The sequence below is a fragment of the Aplysia californica genome, unplaced genomic scaffold (assembly GCF_000002075.1).
Source record: "Aplysia californica isolate F4 #8 unplaced genomic scaffold, AplCal3.0 scaffold00411, whole genome shotgun sequence".
NCBI lineage: Eukaryota > Metazoa > Mollusca > Gastropoda > Aplysiida > Aplysiidae > Aplysia > Aplysia californica.
The window spans coordinates 463038-484625 of NW_004797681.1; the positions used below are offsets into that span (position 1 = coordinate 463038).

At 42.9% G+C, this 21588-nt stretch overlaps 1 protein-coding gene across 2 annotated transcripts in view; it reads right to left on the reverse strand.

Moving 5' to 3' along the window:
- Positions 1-480: 480 nt before the first annotated feature.
- LOC101861600 (mucin-5AC) overlaps positions 481-21588 on the reverse strand; it is an 85152-nt gene continuing 64044 nt past the window's right edge. For both annotated transcript variants that reach the window (XM_005104254.3, XM_013085825.2), the window contains exons 3-6: positions 17885-18361; positions 12817-16104; positions 6363-6395; positions 481-5082 (exon numbers count right to left, since the gene is read on the reverse strand). In XM_005104254.3, the coding sequence (XP_005104311.1) occupies positions 5048-5082; positions 6363-6395; positions 12817-16104; positions 17885-18361 (3833 nt within the window). In that variant the 3' untranslated portion in view covers positions 481-5047. The remainder of the gene's footprint in view (positions 5083-6362; positions 6396-12816; positions 16105-17884; positions 18362-21588) is intronic.

Consider the following 21588-nt stretch of genomic DNA (forward strand, 5'->3'; position numbering starts at 1 on the left):
AACCACCTGCATCGTAAACCCCCCCTCCTCCTCTGTACAGTCTGCAGATATTTAAAAAAACAACTCTCTTTTTAACTGTCTTTAAAACTCCCATTCTCCAGCAAGTCAAACCCTGTGATCCACATTGGTGGTTTGGTCACATTCCCTTACGATCATGACGACGTATTAATGTTAATTTTCCACAAGTGTCAACCCCCCCCCCCCCCCAAAAAAAAAAAAAAAACCCCAAAAAACAAACAACCCAATCCCCAAAAAAAAACCAATTTAAAAAAATAAAAATTTTAAGAAAAAAAACTGGGAATTCTTTCACTAGATAAAGAACTAACTATAAAAATAAGTTCATTTGTTTAGCTTTAATGACCAATTTAGTGACATGTAGAGTCTAGTTTAGTAGTAGAGGTTTTACGGCGTTCGCAACTGCATAAGGTCATAGGAGCGCCAGAAGATAAGGTGTTACAAGACAGTAACAAACATAAAAGAGAAGAAGGGGAGATAAGGACGATAGATGTTAGATAGGAAAGAAGGAGCAAACCACACCAGAGCACCCGCCAACCACCCACATGTAGAGTCTACGTCACACTCACGTTTTGTTCTACAAAATGGCCCCAGGAGAGAGGGGAAAACCCCCTCCGGAAACAAAAAGTTAAAATTAAAGAATTAAAATATGGAACTCTGGGATACACAGTTAGTCTTTCTCAAAACAACCATCCTAATCTTCTAAAACAGCTTCCCTTCAGGTGCGTTCTTGTTCAGAAAAGCGACACGAACAGATACAAAAACGCACAAAAGAGGAAAAAAAAGGATGAAAACCATGAGGCCATAGGGCAAAAGTTATTGTGATACGAGTCAACCTCGACTGTGTGAAACGGAAAGCTGAGCGGATTACTTCTCTTTCTTTGGCTCACATCCCTTCCCTGTGCAACTGTTTTGTTGTTTCTTGCCCCTTTGCCTTCTGGTACTTTGCAGAAATGACCACCGGTTACCCTATTTACATCATTATTATACTTTTGTTTATTCCTCTGAGCAGAGCCAGGCGGATGGAGAAGCAAAACTTTAAGATGCAAACCTGACTAAAACTTCCAAGATTTACAAGTGAGTTAACATGAAAACTGAGAATTCTCCTCATTCCCAAAACTCAGCATCCCAGAACTGTTCTTACAATAACAAACAAGCACCATTTCAAAAACCCAAGACCTCAGATAAGATGTAAGCTTCCATCCCTGCCAATTCTAACCCGCTGCAGTTTGACCAACTATACAACTGAGCCTGTAGTTGCCCACAGCCTCTTGTGATCAGACTCACAGACTTTGGAGCCAGTGACAAATAACAGACACAGACAGACCAGCCACTGATTCATTTTCCTTTCTCCCCCTGGCCACAAACACAACACCATAGAACTGTACACAGCTCCAAGTGTGAGGAGCATATATCAAACAACATGGCAATGATGAGCCACACCCCACGACACTGTTCCATCTCTCGATCCAAACACACAGGACACAAATGTACAACACACAAATCACTTACACTTACACCGTACACAGAGCTCTGAGAATGTTCAGCACATCAAGAACATGGCAATGATGAGGCACACAAGTCAAACAGCAATATGTTCTCAAACAACTTGACAATACCGTATGCATACCAACCAACAAATTGACATAAAACCACGTCGCCTCTCCCTCCTCTCTGCTAACGTTTGCATAAAACATCAAAGCATTCATATGCGGAAATAAAAAAACAGAACATCAACCACAACATAACAACATTGTATTCATTTTAAATGCACACACACACACACTAACGCAACCAAAAAAAAAAATCTCATCAGAATAAAGCATAACAGTGTGGAAAGCAAAGAAAAACATATAAGCATACATATGTACTTTCAGGTTTATATACCTTCCAAAACAATAAAATAAATAAATAATCTGTCATAAATCTTGTACCTAGAGATGGGGGGAAAAACTTCACAAACATTTATTTCTGTCAGGCGGCCCGCTGGAAACCTCCCTGGACTGTTCTAAACATCTTCGCACCAGATACAACTTCTGACATCATTACAACAAACATTAAGCTCTCAGCAATTCAACGCCTACACACAACATTCACGAATGTGGCAATTCCCACTAGCACTCCCTACATACTGCATTCATGGCAGTGGTAATTCTACCACTATGTACCCACATTCATGAAAGTCAAAATTTTCACTTTCACTAGCACCCCCTACGAACTCGCAATCAATCTAAAGCACTCCCCACATACTACATTCATGAAAGTGATAATTCTCGTGAGCACCCCCTACACGCAACATTCATGAAAGCAACAAACGAACGATTTGTACCACGCAGTTGTAAAGTGACGCCCTTGAGAATCTACCCCAACACGCAATCCTCATGCAAGTTCATATATATAGTCTGGCCATCTTTATGTTTCCTGTGATTGCATTCTCTGTGACCCCCATTGAGGACATTTTCCACCATGGCATCCATGCGTTGTTGGAGCTCACTCCTATCTATGAAGTGAGGATTAGACTTACACCAGGTTTTATCAGGCCACAAACTCAAATGGGCAATTGGCAGGAAGAAAAGGAAAAATCAGTTTGATATGTCATGTGCCGTTACAGAATTCTAAAACCCACCGCAATAATTTCAAAAGCAGCAATACCACACCAGAGTCAACCTAGTCCCAACAAGAGGTGGGGTGAGATAAACCGTACCACACCATTGTCTCACACACCAGCAAGTTCCATATGACGCACAGAACCCCCAGTTGAGGAGGGAAGACAAAGCCGGAGAACAGTCTGCACTCCCTGTAGAGGCCAGCTATTCACACGTTGACTCCAGCTCATAAAATACAAACATAACAAAACTGTATAAAAACAAGTTTGTGATGTAAACATATCGGACACATCAACACGCCCTTACTGAGATCACAGGCTGGAGTTTTCTCTCGTAGACAAAGAACTTCTCTCGTAGACAAACAACTCCCGCCACAAACTCGGCACATCCCCCTGACAAACATTTTCTTTCTTCCACAAACAGAAAAACTTGTGTTCCCACAGAGGCTCACACAACTAACTATTGTTTGATTACAAGTCGCGTCCAACTTATATCCTACCTGTAAGTAACACTTATCTTATTTAAATGTTCATAACACTATATATCCTAACTGTATATAACACCCCTCCCCCTGTCTTCCACTGTAAGGAAAGTTTAACAAACCAAGTTCAAAGTTGACCCATTGAAAAATCTGTAATTTTTCCAAGGGAGAGAGAAAAAACCCCAACAGATAACAGAAAAGTTATTTCATTCCCCAAAAGATGTCCCCACTGCTTAGAGAATTTGCAAGATTATGGTCTGGAAGCCAGACATCACGAACCTATGGGACACCCCCTTCCCAACTCACAAAGCAAAACCCCACAACTCTGTATACATTTGCCTCTCTCCCACAATCTGTGTGTGATTTCCCTTAAAACAACAGGGGAAGCATGGGAGAGAGAGAGAGAGCCCTGGAGGGTGTCTCCAGTCATGCCAAACGCCCAAGAAGATAATCATCATGGTGCTGCCTTTATGGCCCACACTGGATTTAAGCCATAATGGAATGTAACCAATTTGCAATTCCCCTCCTCATAGTGCATCGTTTAGGAATTTTTAAATTTCCAAAACGTGCTGGGCTGTTATCCTAAATTTATATAATTCCATTTTTGTGAAAAAAGTGAAACATTTTTAAAAAATCGGGTTTTCCACATTATCTCAAAAGTGCAATAAATGAATTCAGCCATATTGGCAGCACCATGACCATATATGGAAAGGACAATCCTGTCACAGACCACACAAGGCTTACATCAGAAAACGTTACATTCCCACAAACCTGGCAATAACTTCAGGACAAGCCCACACACACCCAGGAACCTACTGTCATCATACCACTTTAGAAACCAGTGTGGGAGAACATCGTGGAACATTGAACACGAGAGATTTCTTCACAAAACACTCTGCCTCAACACCCCAGGGAGAATGAAGCACTCACTCAACCTCACTGTCAGCCACAGACACATTCATTCTATTCAAGCCAGAAAAACATACGAGCAAAAAATAAAACCCTCTCAGGAAGGTCTGTTGTTATTATACTCGTAACAAGTTGTTGAAAAAACAAAAATAAAACACAGTAGTTTGAGAAAGCCCTGGGAACTGGGAATTGTGTTGTCATTTCACTGTTCTGGTAAGGTACGTCTGACCTAGATAGACACATAAGTTGCTCCGATTCACCCATCGCCTGTTGTGGTGAGTGGATTATCTGTAGGGGGCAGCACGGTGACTCACAACATGTCACATCCACGGTTGCCCCACACCCAATTGTCTCCATCCTAACCCCTACCCCTGGCTACTCCTCTCGCCGGGGATAGATAAGGAGTTGCAGTGGCGGTGGTGGTGGTGGTGGGGGTTACCGGGAGCGACTGATCTGTGAAAGCTCACAGAAAGTATTTGACAAATGGTATACTGGTTGTCTGTAAACATTGCCCGCTGATGAGCTTGAACGATAGATAATGACGATGATGAAATACTCCCAGAATTTCAGCCTCACTCGGGTGGAGCGCAAGCAACAGGCAATGCACTTGATTTTTGAGGGGAGGGAGAGAGGGGAAGTCCAGCACACCGACGGCTTATTCACTGTGTCGATAAAATCAGTGGCTGTAAGCCTGTGCCTTTAATGAAGGCAATGACGACGATGATGATGACGAGAAACTGAAGACGCCGAAAAATCTAACATCTTTAGGAAACAGTGATTCGGCTTAGTAAAGACATGACAACGGTTGCATAATGCGTTGAATGGATCAGAAAGTGTGCTTGCTTCCTCCTTCAATCGGCTCTCTTTCTCTCCTCAATCTACTGTCTTCCTCCCCTCAATTGATTCTCTTCCTCCTCTCAATCGGCACTCTTCCTCCTCCTGACTTTTTGTAACAAAGTGGGCAGAACGCGAGAGTCTGTAGCGATGTCCTTACTACAGGGCGTGACCACCTCACAGGACCTAACCGCCGGCCCCTCTAGTCCTCCGAGACGGTGACGAACACTGGAGCATCTGGAAAAGACACAAAAAACACAGGTCAACCAAGGGCGACTCGGAACAACAAACACTGCGTCACATCAAGTGTTACAAGCTAACTTAGAACACAGTACAGGGTGAAAACTCACAAAAACAAAAACAGTGACTGATAACCAAGACTCCTACCAAGCAGGGGGATTGTCAAACATAAAGGGGACCTCCATTATATTGAAGTGTACAGTATAATATTTGTAAAAAAATAATGTTTCTTACATGGCATAACTGAGTGCATTTGCATATTGCCCCGAGAACAGTGGCCATTTTGGAAATATGAAATAAAACAACATGAATTTTATTTTTAAGACCATTTCAGAAGTACTGAGACTACATTTTTTACAAATCGTTTTGCTTAATGTGCATTATATTGTAAATATCTAACAAGAATGAACTTTCTGCCTTGGGTTTTAACTCTTCAACTAGCGCATCAAGTAGGCAGACGTCAAATAACTATCATCCAATTTTGAAATGGGACCAAATAGACCTCTTTTGAAATATTACTGCAATATCATCATTTCAAAAAGCCTATTGGTTGTGGTAACATTCAAAGATAATATATGCCCAATCTAAACAAATCAAGTCCATGAATAAAAAGAACAACGTTTATATATAATATAAAATAATATATAAAATAACAAACTGACAGAAAAAAATAAATAATTGAAAAATTAAAAACTTACAAAAAAATATTGCAATTTAATTATCATTGTTCATTGTTCTAACCAATTCTTAAAAATTAGCAACCTAAACAATATTTGTTAAATTTCTACACATTAACTTTCATGAAGCCTTGTAAATAAAGCTATTATAGTGTCAAAAACGGGGAAAATAAGTTGAGTGGGCCCAGTCAATGACCCCCTAGCATTACAAAAGGCATCATCTTTGCTTCCTTAGTAAGTGCCAGAGCCGAGGACTGTGTTGAATAACTATTGTAACCTGCTAAACATGGCTGCTATAAATGCATTATGTCAAACATGCACTGAGTTCAACTAAGGCCTAATATTAATATAATAATTTCAAATCTAAAGCTATGGTAACCAAATCAAAGTTCTCACTCGTGAAAATTCCAAGGAAGCAATGACACTTGAACAGAGCAAAGTACAAACATGTCTTATATTCTACGCAAAAAAATAAATAAATTTTTAATAAAGAAGAGGCTACACAAAAATACGGAATGTAACCAGAGTATGTAAAAAATAACTGTTTTCAGATACAAAACCCTCCTCTCACTAACTTTGCAACCTGACACACCGACTTACTTTTACTGGTAGGCTCTCGGATTTCACACCATTCTGAAACGTAAAACAAAACAGAGCATTATCTTACAACTGTACTCACAGACCAGATTTTGATTTGAGTAAAAGGAAGCATACCGTTGCCAAGCTGTTAAAATGTACTATGCCCAAAGAGAAAACTACAGGACAGAGAAATAACTGTTTCACTCTTTCAACAATTCCACCTGCATCATAAAGTTTTTTTTCTTTCAACATTTAGAATTTCAATTTCGACAACATTTCTTGAGTACACGTTGAATGTAATTGACACCACAGATTAAACAACTGCAATTTTTTTTTCATGTTCAAAAGTATGGGCTGTCATTTTCATAGTTTGTCAACAATAATACTGGACTGTAAATGTCAGGGGAAAATGTAAGACAGACCGAAACAACACAAGGACAGAAAAATAATCGCTTCCAAAACCACCTCTAATCACCATCACTAAGAAAGTAAAAAATATGAGATAGACACCTGTCCTTCACCTTATTTTGATTGCAAAAGATCTGAATTTGGAAAAGGGTTTTGAGATACATTTAAGTTCTAGCAAATATATCCTTTGCTTTCAGAGTAAAACCAACAAACACACTGCTGGAGTTTTATCTCAAAAGACAGTATATCCAGTTTTGGACCAAATTGAGTTATTGATCACGCCTGGCAGTTTAAAACACATTGCACATTTCTACCTTAGTCTTGTATCTGTATTTTACTAATTAAGGTGGGGAAAGTTTATTGAAGATATTCAAAGCGACTGGTTGTTGAGACGCAAAAATATGATGGGATGGTTTTGGCTCTTTTGAACATTTCACAAAACTGGATGTACTGTCTTTTGAAATAAAACTCCTGACTGGAACTCCGCCATCCGACGCCAGACACCAGCATAGTAAATGCTATGCTTGTTGGTGTTAGGCCACTTTTTTTTACTGAAGAGAACAACATCGCATCACTGGATGGATTCTCCATCAAGTTTGAGTTAATGGAGAGAGAAGTACATCAACACACAAACAGAAAAAAGAGGGGGAAAGAAAAGAACTAAGATCTACCAGAGACACCCTCCAACTAACTGCCTTACAACCCCCCCCCCCCCCCCCCCCCCCCCCCCCAAAAAAAAAAAAAAAATGAGTATTACCCTGACCATTAGTCCCTTCTGCAACACTTTGTTAGATTGATGTTCCATTCCATAAATGTTGCGTTAAATATTAACTAAGCTATTTCATAAAATAACCTCCCCTCATACAAAAACTCTTTTTAACTTGGCAGCCAAATTTAGCCCATGTGTGCATATATCAAAATAGGTCAGGAGAACAGCTTATGGTTAACCACATCAGCAGTTTCAACTCAAGGGTTTCATTAACTTTCTCTGATCTACCTATTTCCAAACAGGTTCAAAAACACTCTTGTAATGCCTTTTTTTCACTTGATACAATTTCTGAAAGATCTTAAGCATTCTACAGATTCTTTCATTTACAGGCTTGAAACACTTGCCAAAAGTTCAAGATGACCAAAGGAAGAGAGGTTCATCCGGCCAATAATGGGGTCCTCATGGTGTAGAGGTCTCAAACAAGAGGACCGCAACAGGACAGTGAAAAAAATATTTCTCCTTTCCCGTTCTCTAGCACTGCTCTGTCCGTTGCCTTCATCTCCACCTTCTCCCCCACCCCTGGCCTCCTCTCTCCTTCCACTCCTGGCTCCTCCTTACAGCTATTCTTCTGACACATTCTTGATCTTAAGAGTAGGAAAGATCGAACATCTAGCCTTCTTGGATAAAGGTGAAAAATTTTGAGGTCCCATGAGCAAGTTGCACATGCTTCCTTTTAAACTTAAACTCAGCTTCGTCCATCACTTGGACAAAATTCAAAATAAACTCCTACGAAAACTGAAAATTCTCTGGTGAGTATAAAAACACAAGACTAGACTAATTCAGAAAAGATAATCAACAAAATTTTTTTGGGCAAGCTCAACTCTTTATCTCCGGTAAGAGGCTCACGGTCGGAACCCCTGTGCCAGTGAACCGCCGAGAGCAGCTCGGGCACATTCCTTGATGTTGGCATCAAATTACTTTCGTCAATTGCCAAAAACAGGTCTCTTTTATCGGGATTTCATTCATTAGATGAAAAACTATCAAAATGGGTCCACTTGTTTTCCTTTAATGACCAAAAGTAGTGACGTTTTTGTCATTTTTAGATTTAGTACCAAAAAAGGGCCCTGGCATAGTGGGTTTACACACACCACAACCCCCCCGCCCCCCGGAGATAAGAGTTAAAACTGCTTTTCGTGTACTGCAGCAGTAAGTAGAGCTGTGCCCATTCCACTCTATTTAACATTCTTCATTTTTGTGCTATTCACAGCTATTTAAAGTGTGATTTTTGTACATAGTGGCTTTGCATCTCATTCTTCTCAAATTAGAACACATTCTGTTATAAATAATTCAGCTAAATACAGCAACAACTTGTACTTGATGATTATGAGACAGAGGAATTATTGGAACCTAAAAAGTTCAAGGGCACTGACTCTCGCAGCACAGCAAATGATTTTCCCAAGAAATTTATAGTAGGCTGTCCATTGATCTCCTTTCACCTATTAAAAATTCAAATAACTATAAATAGTAATTTGCCATCTTCGTGTAATCACTGTATAGTACGTGAATAATGAATGGCAGAAGCTGGTGATGGACGTGGTAAAAAAAAAGAAAGAAAAAACCCCCCCCCAGCCCCATTCACTTAAAGTCTTTGTATAGCAAGAAGTGACCTCGTGCTTCAAAGAGTCAATAAAATTGATTTCCTCACTCAAGATCGCACAGCACTAGCAGAAAGAGCTATGCCTATAATGTATGATTTCCCTACAAATTAAATGTACTTCCAGTAGAGTAAAAAAATCCTTCACATTTTGAGGAATTTTGATAGCTTTTATAGAGCTTGGGGAGACTAACAAATGTCAAACCAAACAATATCCCTCAGTCAGCAACTTTATCTGGAGAAGATTTTTTAAAACTTATCCAAATCCACATAGCCATTCATTAACCATTAATAATTCATGAACACCAGCTGGCTATGTTTAAGTGCTGTTTTAGCCCCCCTCTCCTCTCTGTTTTACAATCCTATTTTGTCTTAAATGTTAACCAGCGACTTTTAACCTGAACTTTGTCTTAATGTTTTCACCACAATTCAGTAATCATAGCTACCACTTCCCCTAAAACCATTACTGCATAATCTACCCGCCACGACGACATTACTGATGAGAAGAACAGAAGACCTCACCCTATGAGAAACACAGAAAAGGTACTGGGTAAGTGGGAGGGGAACTCTTGTGTTCCTTTTATTCACATCACACACATGAAAACTCGCACAAAAGTAATGACACAGGAGTGGGCCTGTTGACGACACATATTCTGAGGAGTCCACTTAAAGGTACACCAAAATTTGCAACACTGCCTGATTTTCTTTGGTTTGACCAAGTTTTTGGTTAAATGAAGGCTCAAATATTTAAATAACAAGTAAAAATGTTGGGTTGTACTTTCTTGTGGTTTACCACTGTTTTCAGGTGAAACGTGTATGGTTTCATTGGAGAAATAGCAAAGCCCAGAGTCAGTCTTCAGTTTCAGTAGATTTTATGCAGTTTTTAGAATTTATTGATGTTCTCATGGAAAGAGTGAAAGACTAATAATTGGATTAATTTCTGAAAAGCACAATAATAAATTTTGGGTTCTGAGACCTATTAAAAGGTCATAACATGCCTACTTTATATTGATTAGAATAAACACCATGGAACGAAAGATTCTTACTAATCTTACCCCGTGAAAGTTGAAATTTGCATACAGACAGCCTTATGCAGCAATGAAGCGAAAGTAAAAAGACAGTTTACTTTTGGGAAATTTTTTCAGGTTCGATGTATTCTTGCATGTAAATTAAACAGAAATGGAATCCTTGTACAATTTTGCGTTGGAATAGATCCAAAATATTTTTCTGATACGTTATCATCAGACCAGTAAATTTTTCCGATGTCTTTCTCGTGGATTGCTTTAAGTGGACTCCTCTGTATTAGCTTTATGAAAAGTGGTATAAAACAACACAGGAACTAACACTGACGAACCAAGAACTAGAGAAGAGAGGACAGTGGCTTACACATACACAAACAATATTTGTTCAACAATTTATTACATCACACTACATTGTATGGAACATAAAGCATCATCACATCATGGTCATAACACAATTGCCCTGCTATTTTGTTCCCTGTTTATTGGTGGAGAAAAATTGCCTATCATTTGTTTTGTATTCCTAATATTCCAGAGTTTTGTTTCATTGACATTAATTTTCCCTTCTGTTCTAGTCATAATGACGATGAACCATTTACCCCCTGAGGGGGGCTGTCCTGATACATGCCTGCAATCCCCGGCACAAGGGATTTTTAATCCTCTAAAATACATAATGTATTTTTAATACTTTGCCCCTATGGAATGGCGATAGATTGATATATATATAGAAACGAAAAAGTAGGAATGATTTCCTTTTAGACATGAGCACTTGTTAAAAGTTATAATTTCCTTTCTGATTGGTTTGTGTGGCCATTGAGCACAAAATTCAGTCTGTTTACTATTGGAGTTAACTTTTTTTGGTGTTAAATGTCGAGTAGACCCAGCATGAGTGCTGCTTTACACCGACGCCATGATGAAGACTTGGGTGATAAATGAGCTAGAGGTAATGGTTTTAGTTCTGATTTTAATTCCTTTTTGTTTGTGAACATGGGATCATCTCAATGTGCTGAAAATGCCACAGGGGAATCCTGTTTTAACGAGAGAGAGAGGGGACTGATGCAAAATGTTCGTTATAAGGGATCCAGTAATAAATTCAAGAGAAATAATAAACTCTTTGTTATCCCCTCCTCTGGTGATTTTGTTAAACATGACCTCTGGGTCTTTCTTGATCAAAAATTGAATCAGGTTTCTGTCTGAGGCCCTAGTGCCGTTGACAGCTCGGCGTTGGCGATAAGAAGGAAAGGGCTCTAAACTAACTCGCCCGCTGTGTTGTCCCGCACACCATCACACCCTTTGGTGTGTTCCGTCTGCTTGTGCACGTCACACATTCGCACTGTGACCTCTCCATCCCCGCATCGGAGAAGTGAGAGGCATGGTAGGCTAGATAATCTAGACTAGGCTGGCCTATCACGCGATGCGTTCTGCTTGTCAGCGCATTCCACACCCTCCCCACTCATTCGCTGCGGCCTTCATTAAGTTCATTGTTGGCACACATGGGCTCTCCAATTCTTTGTTTCGCTAAATCGCCAACAAGTTTCTCAATTGGTGAGGTTTTACAATATGTATAATTGGCCTTGCCCTATGCACAGCAGCAGCAATATTCCGCTGTAACCGACCCGCGTGTTTATCTGATTGCGCTATAGCAGTATTTTATTTACAAAGGTAAAGAAGGGGGAAAAAAAAGGTGGGTTTTTTAAAAAAGTGTCTTTATAACAGACTTCTCGATATTTCAGGACTCGTTATAAGTGGACTCCACAGCATAATTATCAAGGTATTTTTGTTGAGAGGCACGTACAACAGTAATGTGGCCCATCTCCATCCCGGTACATAGGGACAAAGGTTTTTGCACTCTGCGTGCTGGGTGGGTGGCACGTTCCTATAACATAAACTTTTTGCAGAGAGAGCGTAAATATCCGTATACTATACAAGACGATACAAAGGTGAGTATGGATCCTTTGCCACAGAATTTCGGTAGCCCTGCGCTATCACACTTTCTAACGGATGAACTTGATGACTGCGGAACAAACATGGAACTGTTAGAAAGTATGGATTTATTTCCATAAAAATACGGAAGACTGGAAGCACTAGCTACGGTACAGTATGGGCAGGTACCTATTTCTCCCATTATAGTTGTGACTATCCGCTTTTTATTTGCTGCCCATCGATTCCATTAAATCAAAGAAAGATTAAATCCTTCAGAGACTTCAAATCATAACAGATCACGAAATGAACTTTCGACATGTCTTTGTTTGTTTGAGACTTGTCCAATTTTCAAGTCTTTTGCACCCCCATTTCACATTTTTATTTTAAACATTCACACAGGCATCATTTCAAAGTTGACTACAACCAATCAAAAACTCTGAAGAAAGCAGAGCAATTCTAGCTTCGCTTTATAACCTCCTATTCAGTCATACCAAATCGGACATTTTGCCTAGTCCTGATAGAAATGCTTACCATGGCAGTGTCGGGCTTCAAGTGTGAGTTTGGCAAATATGGTGGTTTAAAACGCCCTGCAATGAGAGTGGCGAGTTGGTAAGCATCACGCAACTCCACTACAGGGGGTAAATGGTTCATGCAAGCAGTTTTACGAGTGTTAAAAAAAACAAAAAAAAACAACAAGACTTGGGCAACTGTGTTGTGACAACAAGAAAGCGATAACAATTTAATGCCAGCCAACTCACTCACTTTTTTTCAAAAAGCCTGACGCCTCATTATTGTTTTTCCCTTTTTTAGCATCAATTTGCTCTGGCGGTCTGTACATGACCACCCCACAGCCTCCATTGGGATTAATTTTCATGCCGTAGATAACAGGGATTGCCGTGTTTAGCATCTCCGGTGTGGGCAACTGTGGGCCGTGACCAGTGACCGCTGTAGGTTGTGGGCCCTGTGGAGGAGCCGAGACCATCATGTTGACCAGAGCGGTAGCCCCCCCAGAGTCTCCAGCACCTGTGGTCAAGTATGGTGATGACGACGAAGGGGTCGTGGTCGGGGCGGGGCCTAGGCTGCTCCCGCTGCCCTTTCTGTTGTTGTTGGTTTTTGTCGCAGGCCCCACTTTGTTTGCCGATGGCTCACCAGCTTTTGATGACGATAAGGACGAGGTAGAAATGGCGGCGGAGGCCTGGTGGTTGCTGCCCCCGTGTAGGCCCATCTGGCCTGGGAGCGGGGGTGGGGGATGGTTGGGGGAGAAGACCACACCTCCCGCACTGATCAGTCCGGCAGGGGGAGGAGGGCGGGCCACCATCGCGGGCTGGGTGGGGGCCAGAGGCACTGCGGGCGAAGGTGTGCTACTACTCATACTACTACCGGCCAGGGCTGGGATGACTGGCACGCTCACAGGTTTACTGTTAGTCCGACTGGTCGCAGAGCCTGGACCTGCACTGTTCTTCACACCACTAATACTGCCACCGTAACTGGTTTTATTATCACCATTGGAACTAGCACTGACGAGAGAAGCCTGTGGTTTGGAACTGTTTGCCACAGCGGGAGGGGAGGGTAGGATGAGTCCATTACTGGGCCCCGCTATGTGGGGGGCTTTTGGCACTTTACTACCACAGTTGCTAGTATCACTATGTTGGGGGGGACACTGGGGTGATGAGGATGAACTGGACTGGGAACGAGAGAAAGAAGTTGGTGTAGCCACGGATGGCTGTGCAGGAATGTGAGGTGCAGGCACCTGGGATGCGTGGGGTCCCTGGGGTGCGTGGGGCCCGGGCTGCTTGGCACTGGGAAGCTGGCTGGAAGATGGCAACAGAGATGACAGGGTGGCTGGCAGGGGGAACTGTTCATTGGTCGCTGTCGCTGGTGACGTTGACGGCTGAGATTGCTGCGCAGCACTGGAGACAGCCTGACTAGTTACGGGGCCAGCGTCAGACGATGGCGGTGGGGCTGGACTCGACTCGAACGTGGAATCAAACCCGAATGTGATGCCCAGGTTCTGCCGGGGCGCCGCGTCGAAACGTTTGTCGAGGAAGATCACCGACCTTGACGCGCTGGTGTTGTTGTTGGTGCTGGGACCAACAGGTTTTCTGGACTGTGGCTCCACGCACTTCTCCCCGGTAGCCATAGCCGGGGCCGACTGCAGCTTGCTGGTGGAATTGTCAGTGTGTACTTCTGAGCCCTCCTCCTCCAGCACAGACTTGCTCTGGTTGGGGGTGGGAATGGAGACCAAGAGAGAATTGGGCTCCAGTTCTAATTTCTCACCCGGCAACAACGATGGTGTCTTTCCAGCAGCACTGTGAGCAGCCACAGCAGACTGTGCTGATGGAGGCTGAGAGGGGGGACCACTGGGAGGGCCAGATATTTGGGGGTTGGTGGAGGTCACTGTCGCGTATGACGACACAGAGAGGGGTGTGTTGCTGGGGACGGGTTTACCCAGAGGATTGACAGCAGCCTGGGGGACAGGTGTACTGCTAGCTGGGGCTGGTTTACTGACCGAGGTAACAGGGACTGCAGCCTGCGACCTGGCTTGTGCAGGGGTTGGTTTCGAGTCTGCGACCTCCACAGCGCTGAGATCTGCCTCTGCGGCCTGAATATTTTTCACAGGAGGGGATGGGAGGACAGCAGTGGGAGCGGCCAAACCTTCTCTGGTGAGCACCTCCTGACTGCCACTCTTCTGCCGGTTACGCTGGCTCATGGAGGACTTGTCGCACTCTGCCAGATCCTCTGGGCTGGACCCGATAGAGTGACGACGTTCGCGGGGGCTACCCTTCCAAACAGTGGTCTTTCTCTCGGGTGTGGTCACCACGGGGTTGCTAGGCGATGGTGGTGAATTGATATCGATACTGCTTCCCGGGGTGTGGGCCGCACTGCTGGAGAGACTGCTACTGTTCTGGGAGCCGCTGGCCACCCCAGACTCCGAGCTAGGACTGATGGCCGTTTCTCCGATACGTTTGGGGGCAGCCGCCATACGGGCGTATGACACAGGGTAAGCCGAATATGTCTCTACACTGGCGGGCTTAGCTCCATGGGCGGCTGGCAGGGATTTAACCGACTCTCTATCGCTGTCGTAGAGAACCTTGTTGTCCATACTCTCCGTGCTGATGTCACCACAGGAGTTTCGGCGTCCGTCTGCGCGGGGGCCTGGTGGGCTGTGTCCAGAGAGCACTGGGAAAGAGCTGGGGCTGAGGTCTCGAGAGGCCATGGGGCTCCCTTTGTCAACAGGCAGGCTGCTGGTGGTGGTGGTAGTGGAGAGGCTGCTCACAGACACTGGGGGAGGGGTGGTGGCGCGGGGGCGCTGGGTCCCACGGTATGGTGCACCGCCACCACGAGGCTGGTAGGTCGGAGAAAAGCTATTGTTGTGACTAGGGAAATTGTTAGTGAAATTGTTATTTCCGGGGATGTGGTTGATTTCCTTCATATTTGAACGCTTTTTCTTCTTTTTCACTTCGGTGAATGACTCCTCTCTCTTCACCCCTGGCTCCAGTTGACCGTCCAGCGTGTCGTTGTAGTCCACGCTGTACGTCGTCTCAACACACACAGACTTGACCACACCATCTTGGGGCTCACTCAGCTCTCGTGGTTTGACTGCGGTCAGTCTTGGGCTTAGAGGCTCGCTGTCAGACGGGGGCTCAGACTTCTCTCTGCGGCCGGGCACACGACTCGCCTTGGACAACTTCTTGTTATTATTGACATGCACAAGTTTGGAGCTGTCTCCCATCATGCTGTTGACGGAAAGTTCCGTTGGTTTACGGTTACCCGCTGTCTTCACCTCTGTCATCTCCTTACTGGTGATGTCTTGAGATGATGATGACGACGACTCGGGTAATGAGTCGGGGCAGTCGTGGAAGTCGCTGCTGTTGTTGCTGCCACCTTTGTCCAAACTTTCCCTTGTGGTGCTGGTGCTGAGGTTGGAGTCTGCGTCGTTTCCCGTACCCCGACCAGAGCTGTTTCCCATGGCCCCCTGTGGCGACCTGTTGGGTACAACAACGCTGCCGATCAACACGGAATCCTTGCCTGGGCTCACAGACAGCTCATCTGAAAAGAGAAAATAATTGTTTTGTTTGAGTAAGTTTTCTGACACTTACAACACAATAAAGTCATTTAACTGCCGCAGGTTAGAGGTGTTACAAGAGAGTAATAAACAGAAAAAAGAAAGAAGAGAGATAAAGACAATAGGTATTTGATGGTAAAGAAGGAACAAACCATATCAGAGCACCAGCCAACCACCCGCAGAAAAATTGTTGAGAGATAAAGACAATAGGTATTTGGTGGTAAAGAAGGAACAAACCATATCAGAGCACCAGCCAACCACCCGCAGAAAAATTGTTGAGAGATAAAGACAATAGGTATTTGGTGGTAAAGAAGGAACAAACCATATCAGAACACCAACAGGCCAACCACTCGCAGAAAAATTGTAGAGAGATAAAGACAATAGGTATTTGATGGTAAAGAAGGAACAAACCATATCAGAACACCAGCCAACCACCCGCAGAAAAACTGTCCTGTTTAACCCTTTCAGCGCTGAATTGTTTCCACATTTGTACAGACTAGTAAAAAAGGTTCATTCAAGAGATATGAATCAAAGTTACAACAACATATTTCCCATTATGTAGAATAAGAAACTGCACCAGTTGCAAATACATAATAAAAAATACTCGCAAAAATCAGTAGAAAAAATAACAGTGAACCATTTGGGAGAGCACCACAGACAAATAAGATTATACATCTGTACGGTAGTGAAAAGGTTAAGCTGTCCATATCGCACTCAACAAACACAGACAACTGAATTATTGTACAAAACTAGTAGTCGCCAGACTTTTTTTTGAGGACATTTGAATAAAGAGAAGCATACCAATGTGATAAGAGGAGAAAAAGTAAGATAGACGCAGACACAATAAGACCTACCAGTAGTGCACCCCCCCCCCCCCCCCCCCCCCCACCACCTGGCCCTACAGAAGTCCAAGGGACTGACAGCTGTCACAAAAACAACAAACAGTTGAAAAAACAAAGGAATTATCAATCAGAACAGGATTGCAAGCTTACAGTAAGTTACAGTGGCACAGAGATGGAACAATGAGGTAAGTTAGGTCACAAGAGAGTCACAGATACAAAAAAGAAGCAGGAGAGATAAAGACGATAGACGTTTGAAAAGAAATAGGGAACAAACCATAGCAGAACACCTGCCAATCACCCATTTACATTATAGTTTGAGACTTATGATCAATATAGCTTGTTCAACTTCGTCTCACCGTGTTCCATGTTAAAAAAAATTCTTGCTAATTTACTAGTTTGCCAAGGCACATGGAAAATCTTTATCCAGTAATACAAAAGTTCATTATTTGGGTATTATATAAAAATTGCAATTTTAATGCATGTAGAGGATCACTGCAATACATGGTTTACAGTAACATAGTATATAAATTGCTTATTAGGAGACAGTGGCACCACCCTGCCCTCATATTTCAGTGTAACCTTGTTAATTTAATTCCTAAACTAAACCGCCTGGAAGTCTCCATGTGCATCTCCAAAAGCGCTATGAAAATGTCAACCATTTGATGTTTCATGAGTGTGCGGTAAATCCCCTTTTACTTTTTTACCTCCTATAGGCTAACATGAAAGAAGACAAGTTGGAAACAATTTGCAGTGGCCTTCAATGATAGACTTTTACATTCTTTTTGTCATCCAACTTTCAGACCCACATGCAAAGATAAATGATGATTAAAATAAACAGAGCGATTTGATCTATTCCCGTTTCTACCCAAGGTCAGACGAATGTGAACAAGCTAAACCCTAAGAGCAGACGAAGTGATGTTACCGTTCTTGTGTCCAGAAGTCTTCCCCTCAGCTGACAAGGACGGGCCGTTCAACAACTCCTTCTTGTTCCGGTCCTGCTTCTTCTTGCCAGACTTTGGCTCTGCGGCGGCCACGGGCTGCTTCTTGTTGCCCTCGATGAAGTTCACCAGGTCGTTGAGGTCCTCGTACCCTTTGAAGTCTTTAATGGTCTGGCTGTAGACCTGCGTGAACCGCTGCTGTTTTTCCAGACGGCGCTGTTTGCGCAGCCGCTTGCGGTCTAGCTCGTTCTGTTGGGCTGAGTCTGGGCCCAGGCCAGAGCTGTTAGCTCCGGAGCTGCCATGGCCAATCAGGCTGCCAGGTGGGATGGCCAGGGGAGAGGCAGCGTCCGACTTGGGTCCTCCAGGCGGCTGGCGCATTTGTGAGTAGTTCTCCAAGGAGGGGGCCTGGGGGTTGCCATTCACATCCAGGTGCGGAGAAACCTCAGACTTGTCGCCCTCATCTGTGCAAAGAGGAAAACATGTTTTGTTTGAATAAAGACAAGCATATCGACATAATAATGATCATTTAGTGTTGGGGAAAAAGTAAAGACAAGACAAAAATAAAAGGAAAATAAAAAAGTGGGACCTACCAGCTACCCAACACAGGAAAAAAAAGGAGAAAACTTTGACTATAGGCCTATAGAAGAAACAAATACGACTACTTTCATCTCTAGCTCTCTGCTAGGATAAACAGACATACGAGGAAAAACAGAAGACTTGACTTTTTGTTGTTATAGTTAGTTTTACAGCACTTGCAACACACAAAGTCACATAAGGGCAATAGATTAGAGGTCTTACAAGAGTAACAAACACAAAAAAGAAAAGATCAAAACAACAGATGTTTGAGAGGAAGAAAAGAAGGAGCTAATCACATCAAAGCACCTACCAACCACCAATAAATATACAACTATCTTCACCACTGCCTTTGAGCAAAGAAAAGCACATTGACACGGTCACAGTAATGATCATATAGTGCAGGGAAGATGCAAGACAGCATTGGGGGTGGGGGTGGGGTTGTATTAGGGGTGGGAGTGGGAGAGGGGTGCTTGTCCAGAAGGAAAGTTGATCATGTCAAATACAAATCAAGTTACACACCCACACACAAAAACTCCCCCAAAGAAAAACAAACCCAGATCCAGTGACAAAATATTGACAACCCCTCAGTTCATCTAGTGCTGGTGGCTCCAGACTCATGGAGTTCAACACTTGTCACACGCTGCGCTGTGTATACTCAAACATTCATCTCTCTCTCTCAATCAAACGCACATAAATCTACAAACAGTCAACAGAAGCTCACATTCTTCGTTTTATGGCACTTGCATGCAACATAATTAGGTCACAAAAATACCGAAGATTAAATTAATAAAGGTGTTACAAGAACAAGAGAATAAAAAACACAAAAAAAGGCGGAGAGATGAGGACGTCAGATACCAACCACCCACTCGCATTCTTCCAATATTTATAGCCTGTCTCACACCAAAGATCATCTACACATAATGTATAATATAAAATATATTCATGGTCTACACAAGGGTGTACAGTGTCGAGGGCCATTTGACTAGGTCAGTGCAACCTTCCAACTGCCCATTGCAAGTCTTTACTAGGCTTACTCTTCACTGACAAAAATGAACGCCTCTGAGAAACCCAAGTGGACAGGCAATTAAAGAAAACATTTCATTCTTTTAAAAACAGCGGCAACAATAATGCTACGACACAAAGAAAGGAAACAGCCTTAGCTGGGAAAAATATTAAGACAGAAAAATGAGCCATAACAATGCGATTAGGACCTGACCTTCTTTAAGACTACTATTCATATTTCATGACTCTTGTTTTTCAAAACTCCTAAATCATGCTTCACAAAACACATATTTAGGTAAATTTGTACTTTTAGACCCGCACGCAGATACACTGTTTTAGGGGCTAAACTGCCACATATGGCCATTAAAACACTTACAAATCATTTTTTAAAAACTAAGTATCAATCCTTATTGCCAAAACATCAAAATCATGATGAAATGCAGGGGGGGGGGGAGACGTGCCCACCAGAAAACCCCCAAGGTTCTATTTAGGACAGGAGGAACTCCGACTAAACATAATGATATTCCAAAACTAATCAAGCTTCAAAACCCCAGGTCGTGCTTCTCTCTAAACAAACATGGCTATGAATCAACTAGAAGACAACCCCCTCCCACACTAAAAAGAAAAATCAAACGAAACAAAAATAAAAAAGGTAGCGTCAATTGCCACAGAGTGACGCGGTGGCAATTGACAAAAATTGACTTTTTGTCAATTGCCACCGAGTGAAGCGGTGTCAAGTCTGAAAACAACACTATCTTCAGCATTATACATAATGTGTGTCTAATGGGTCAATTTGCTCTCAACTAATGTCACTGGACGAGCATCTAGAATCTAGATCTGGTCTAGAGCTACGGTACCAACTTGGCGTGTTTTCAATGAGACGTAGGCCTAGATCTAGGCTAGCCTTAGCCTACACTTTGGTGTAGAAGAACCAACACAGACAATTCTAGAAGTAGAAGGTCACAAACGCACACAAACTCAAGCAGAAATTCACGTTATATCGGGGAACATAAATCGCGGGACGGGGGTCAGGAAAAGACACGCACACACACACACACACACACACTCAGAGGGACAGAGAGGCGAACGCACAACACCGAGCACAATAAGCTAGATCTAGATCTAGATCTACACACCAACGCAAAAGAGCTCCAATTTTCTCGGTGGCAATTGACAAAAAGTCAATTTTTGTCAATTGCCACCGCGTCACTCGGTGGCAATTGACACAACCAATAAAAAAGAACCCCAAACGAACCAAAAAAACAACAACAACCCCAAAACAATTTTAAAAAAAACAACAACAACCAAAAAACACACAATAGAACATTGTAACATCTCAACATGAAAGGTCCATGTCCCTTAAAAAACAAAAGCAAAAACCTACACAATTGACGCATCTCATCTAGAAGAACTTTGTACGACCACGAGGCCGGGGACGTGCCTGTGTTCCTGGTGAACATTCCGCGAGTCATCAGGGACAACGGCACAACACAACACACCACACTTTCCACACTACACAAGGCCAACCAACACTCTATCACTTTTAGTTACGCTTATGTCCACAAAATTGAAAATCTAGAACAAAAAGTCTCCAAATTCGTGGTGAAAAGTAGAAACTCTGCAATGTTTTCGTGTTGAGAGAAACTTCCACTCCAACACACTCAGTAATGAAGTAGACTGACTGTCTGATGGAGACCGGGTATAAATATAATATCACTACCCCCCAAACCCACAAGTGTACAGGGGACGTGGGAACCACACACTCACACAATGAAAGAGAAATAACAACAGGTAAAACGTCAAAAATGTCTTTTGTTAATTTTCCTCAACTTTCTTTGTTCTCAAACTTAGCCCTCGAGCACTGGACACGGGCAGGAGGTGCGCAACCGCGCAACAACAACATGGCGTAATAACACACATGACACACACACACACACACGCGCGAGTGCACAGGTCCGTGTCAGCACATTGCACATTCAACTGACTGACCCAGACTACAAAACAACAAAGAGATTAAGACTAGGTCAGTAACCCGTGTGTAAGAGTGTGTATGTGTGCGTGCGTGTGCGTGCGTGTGTGTGTGTGTGTGTGGGGGCGTGTGTGTGTGTGT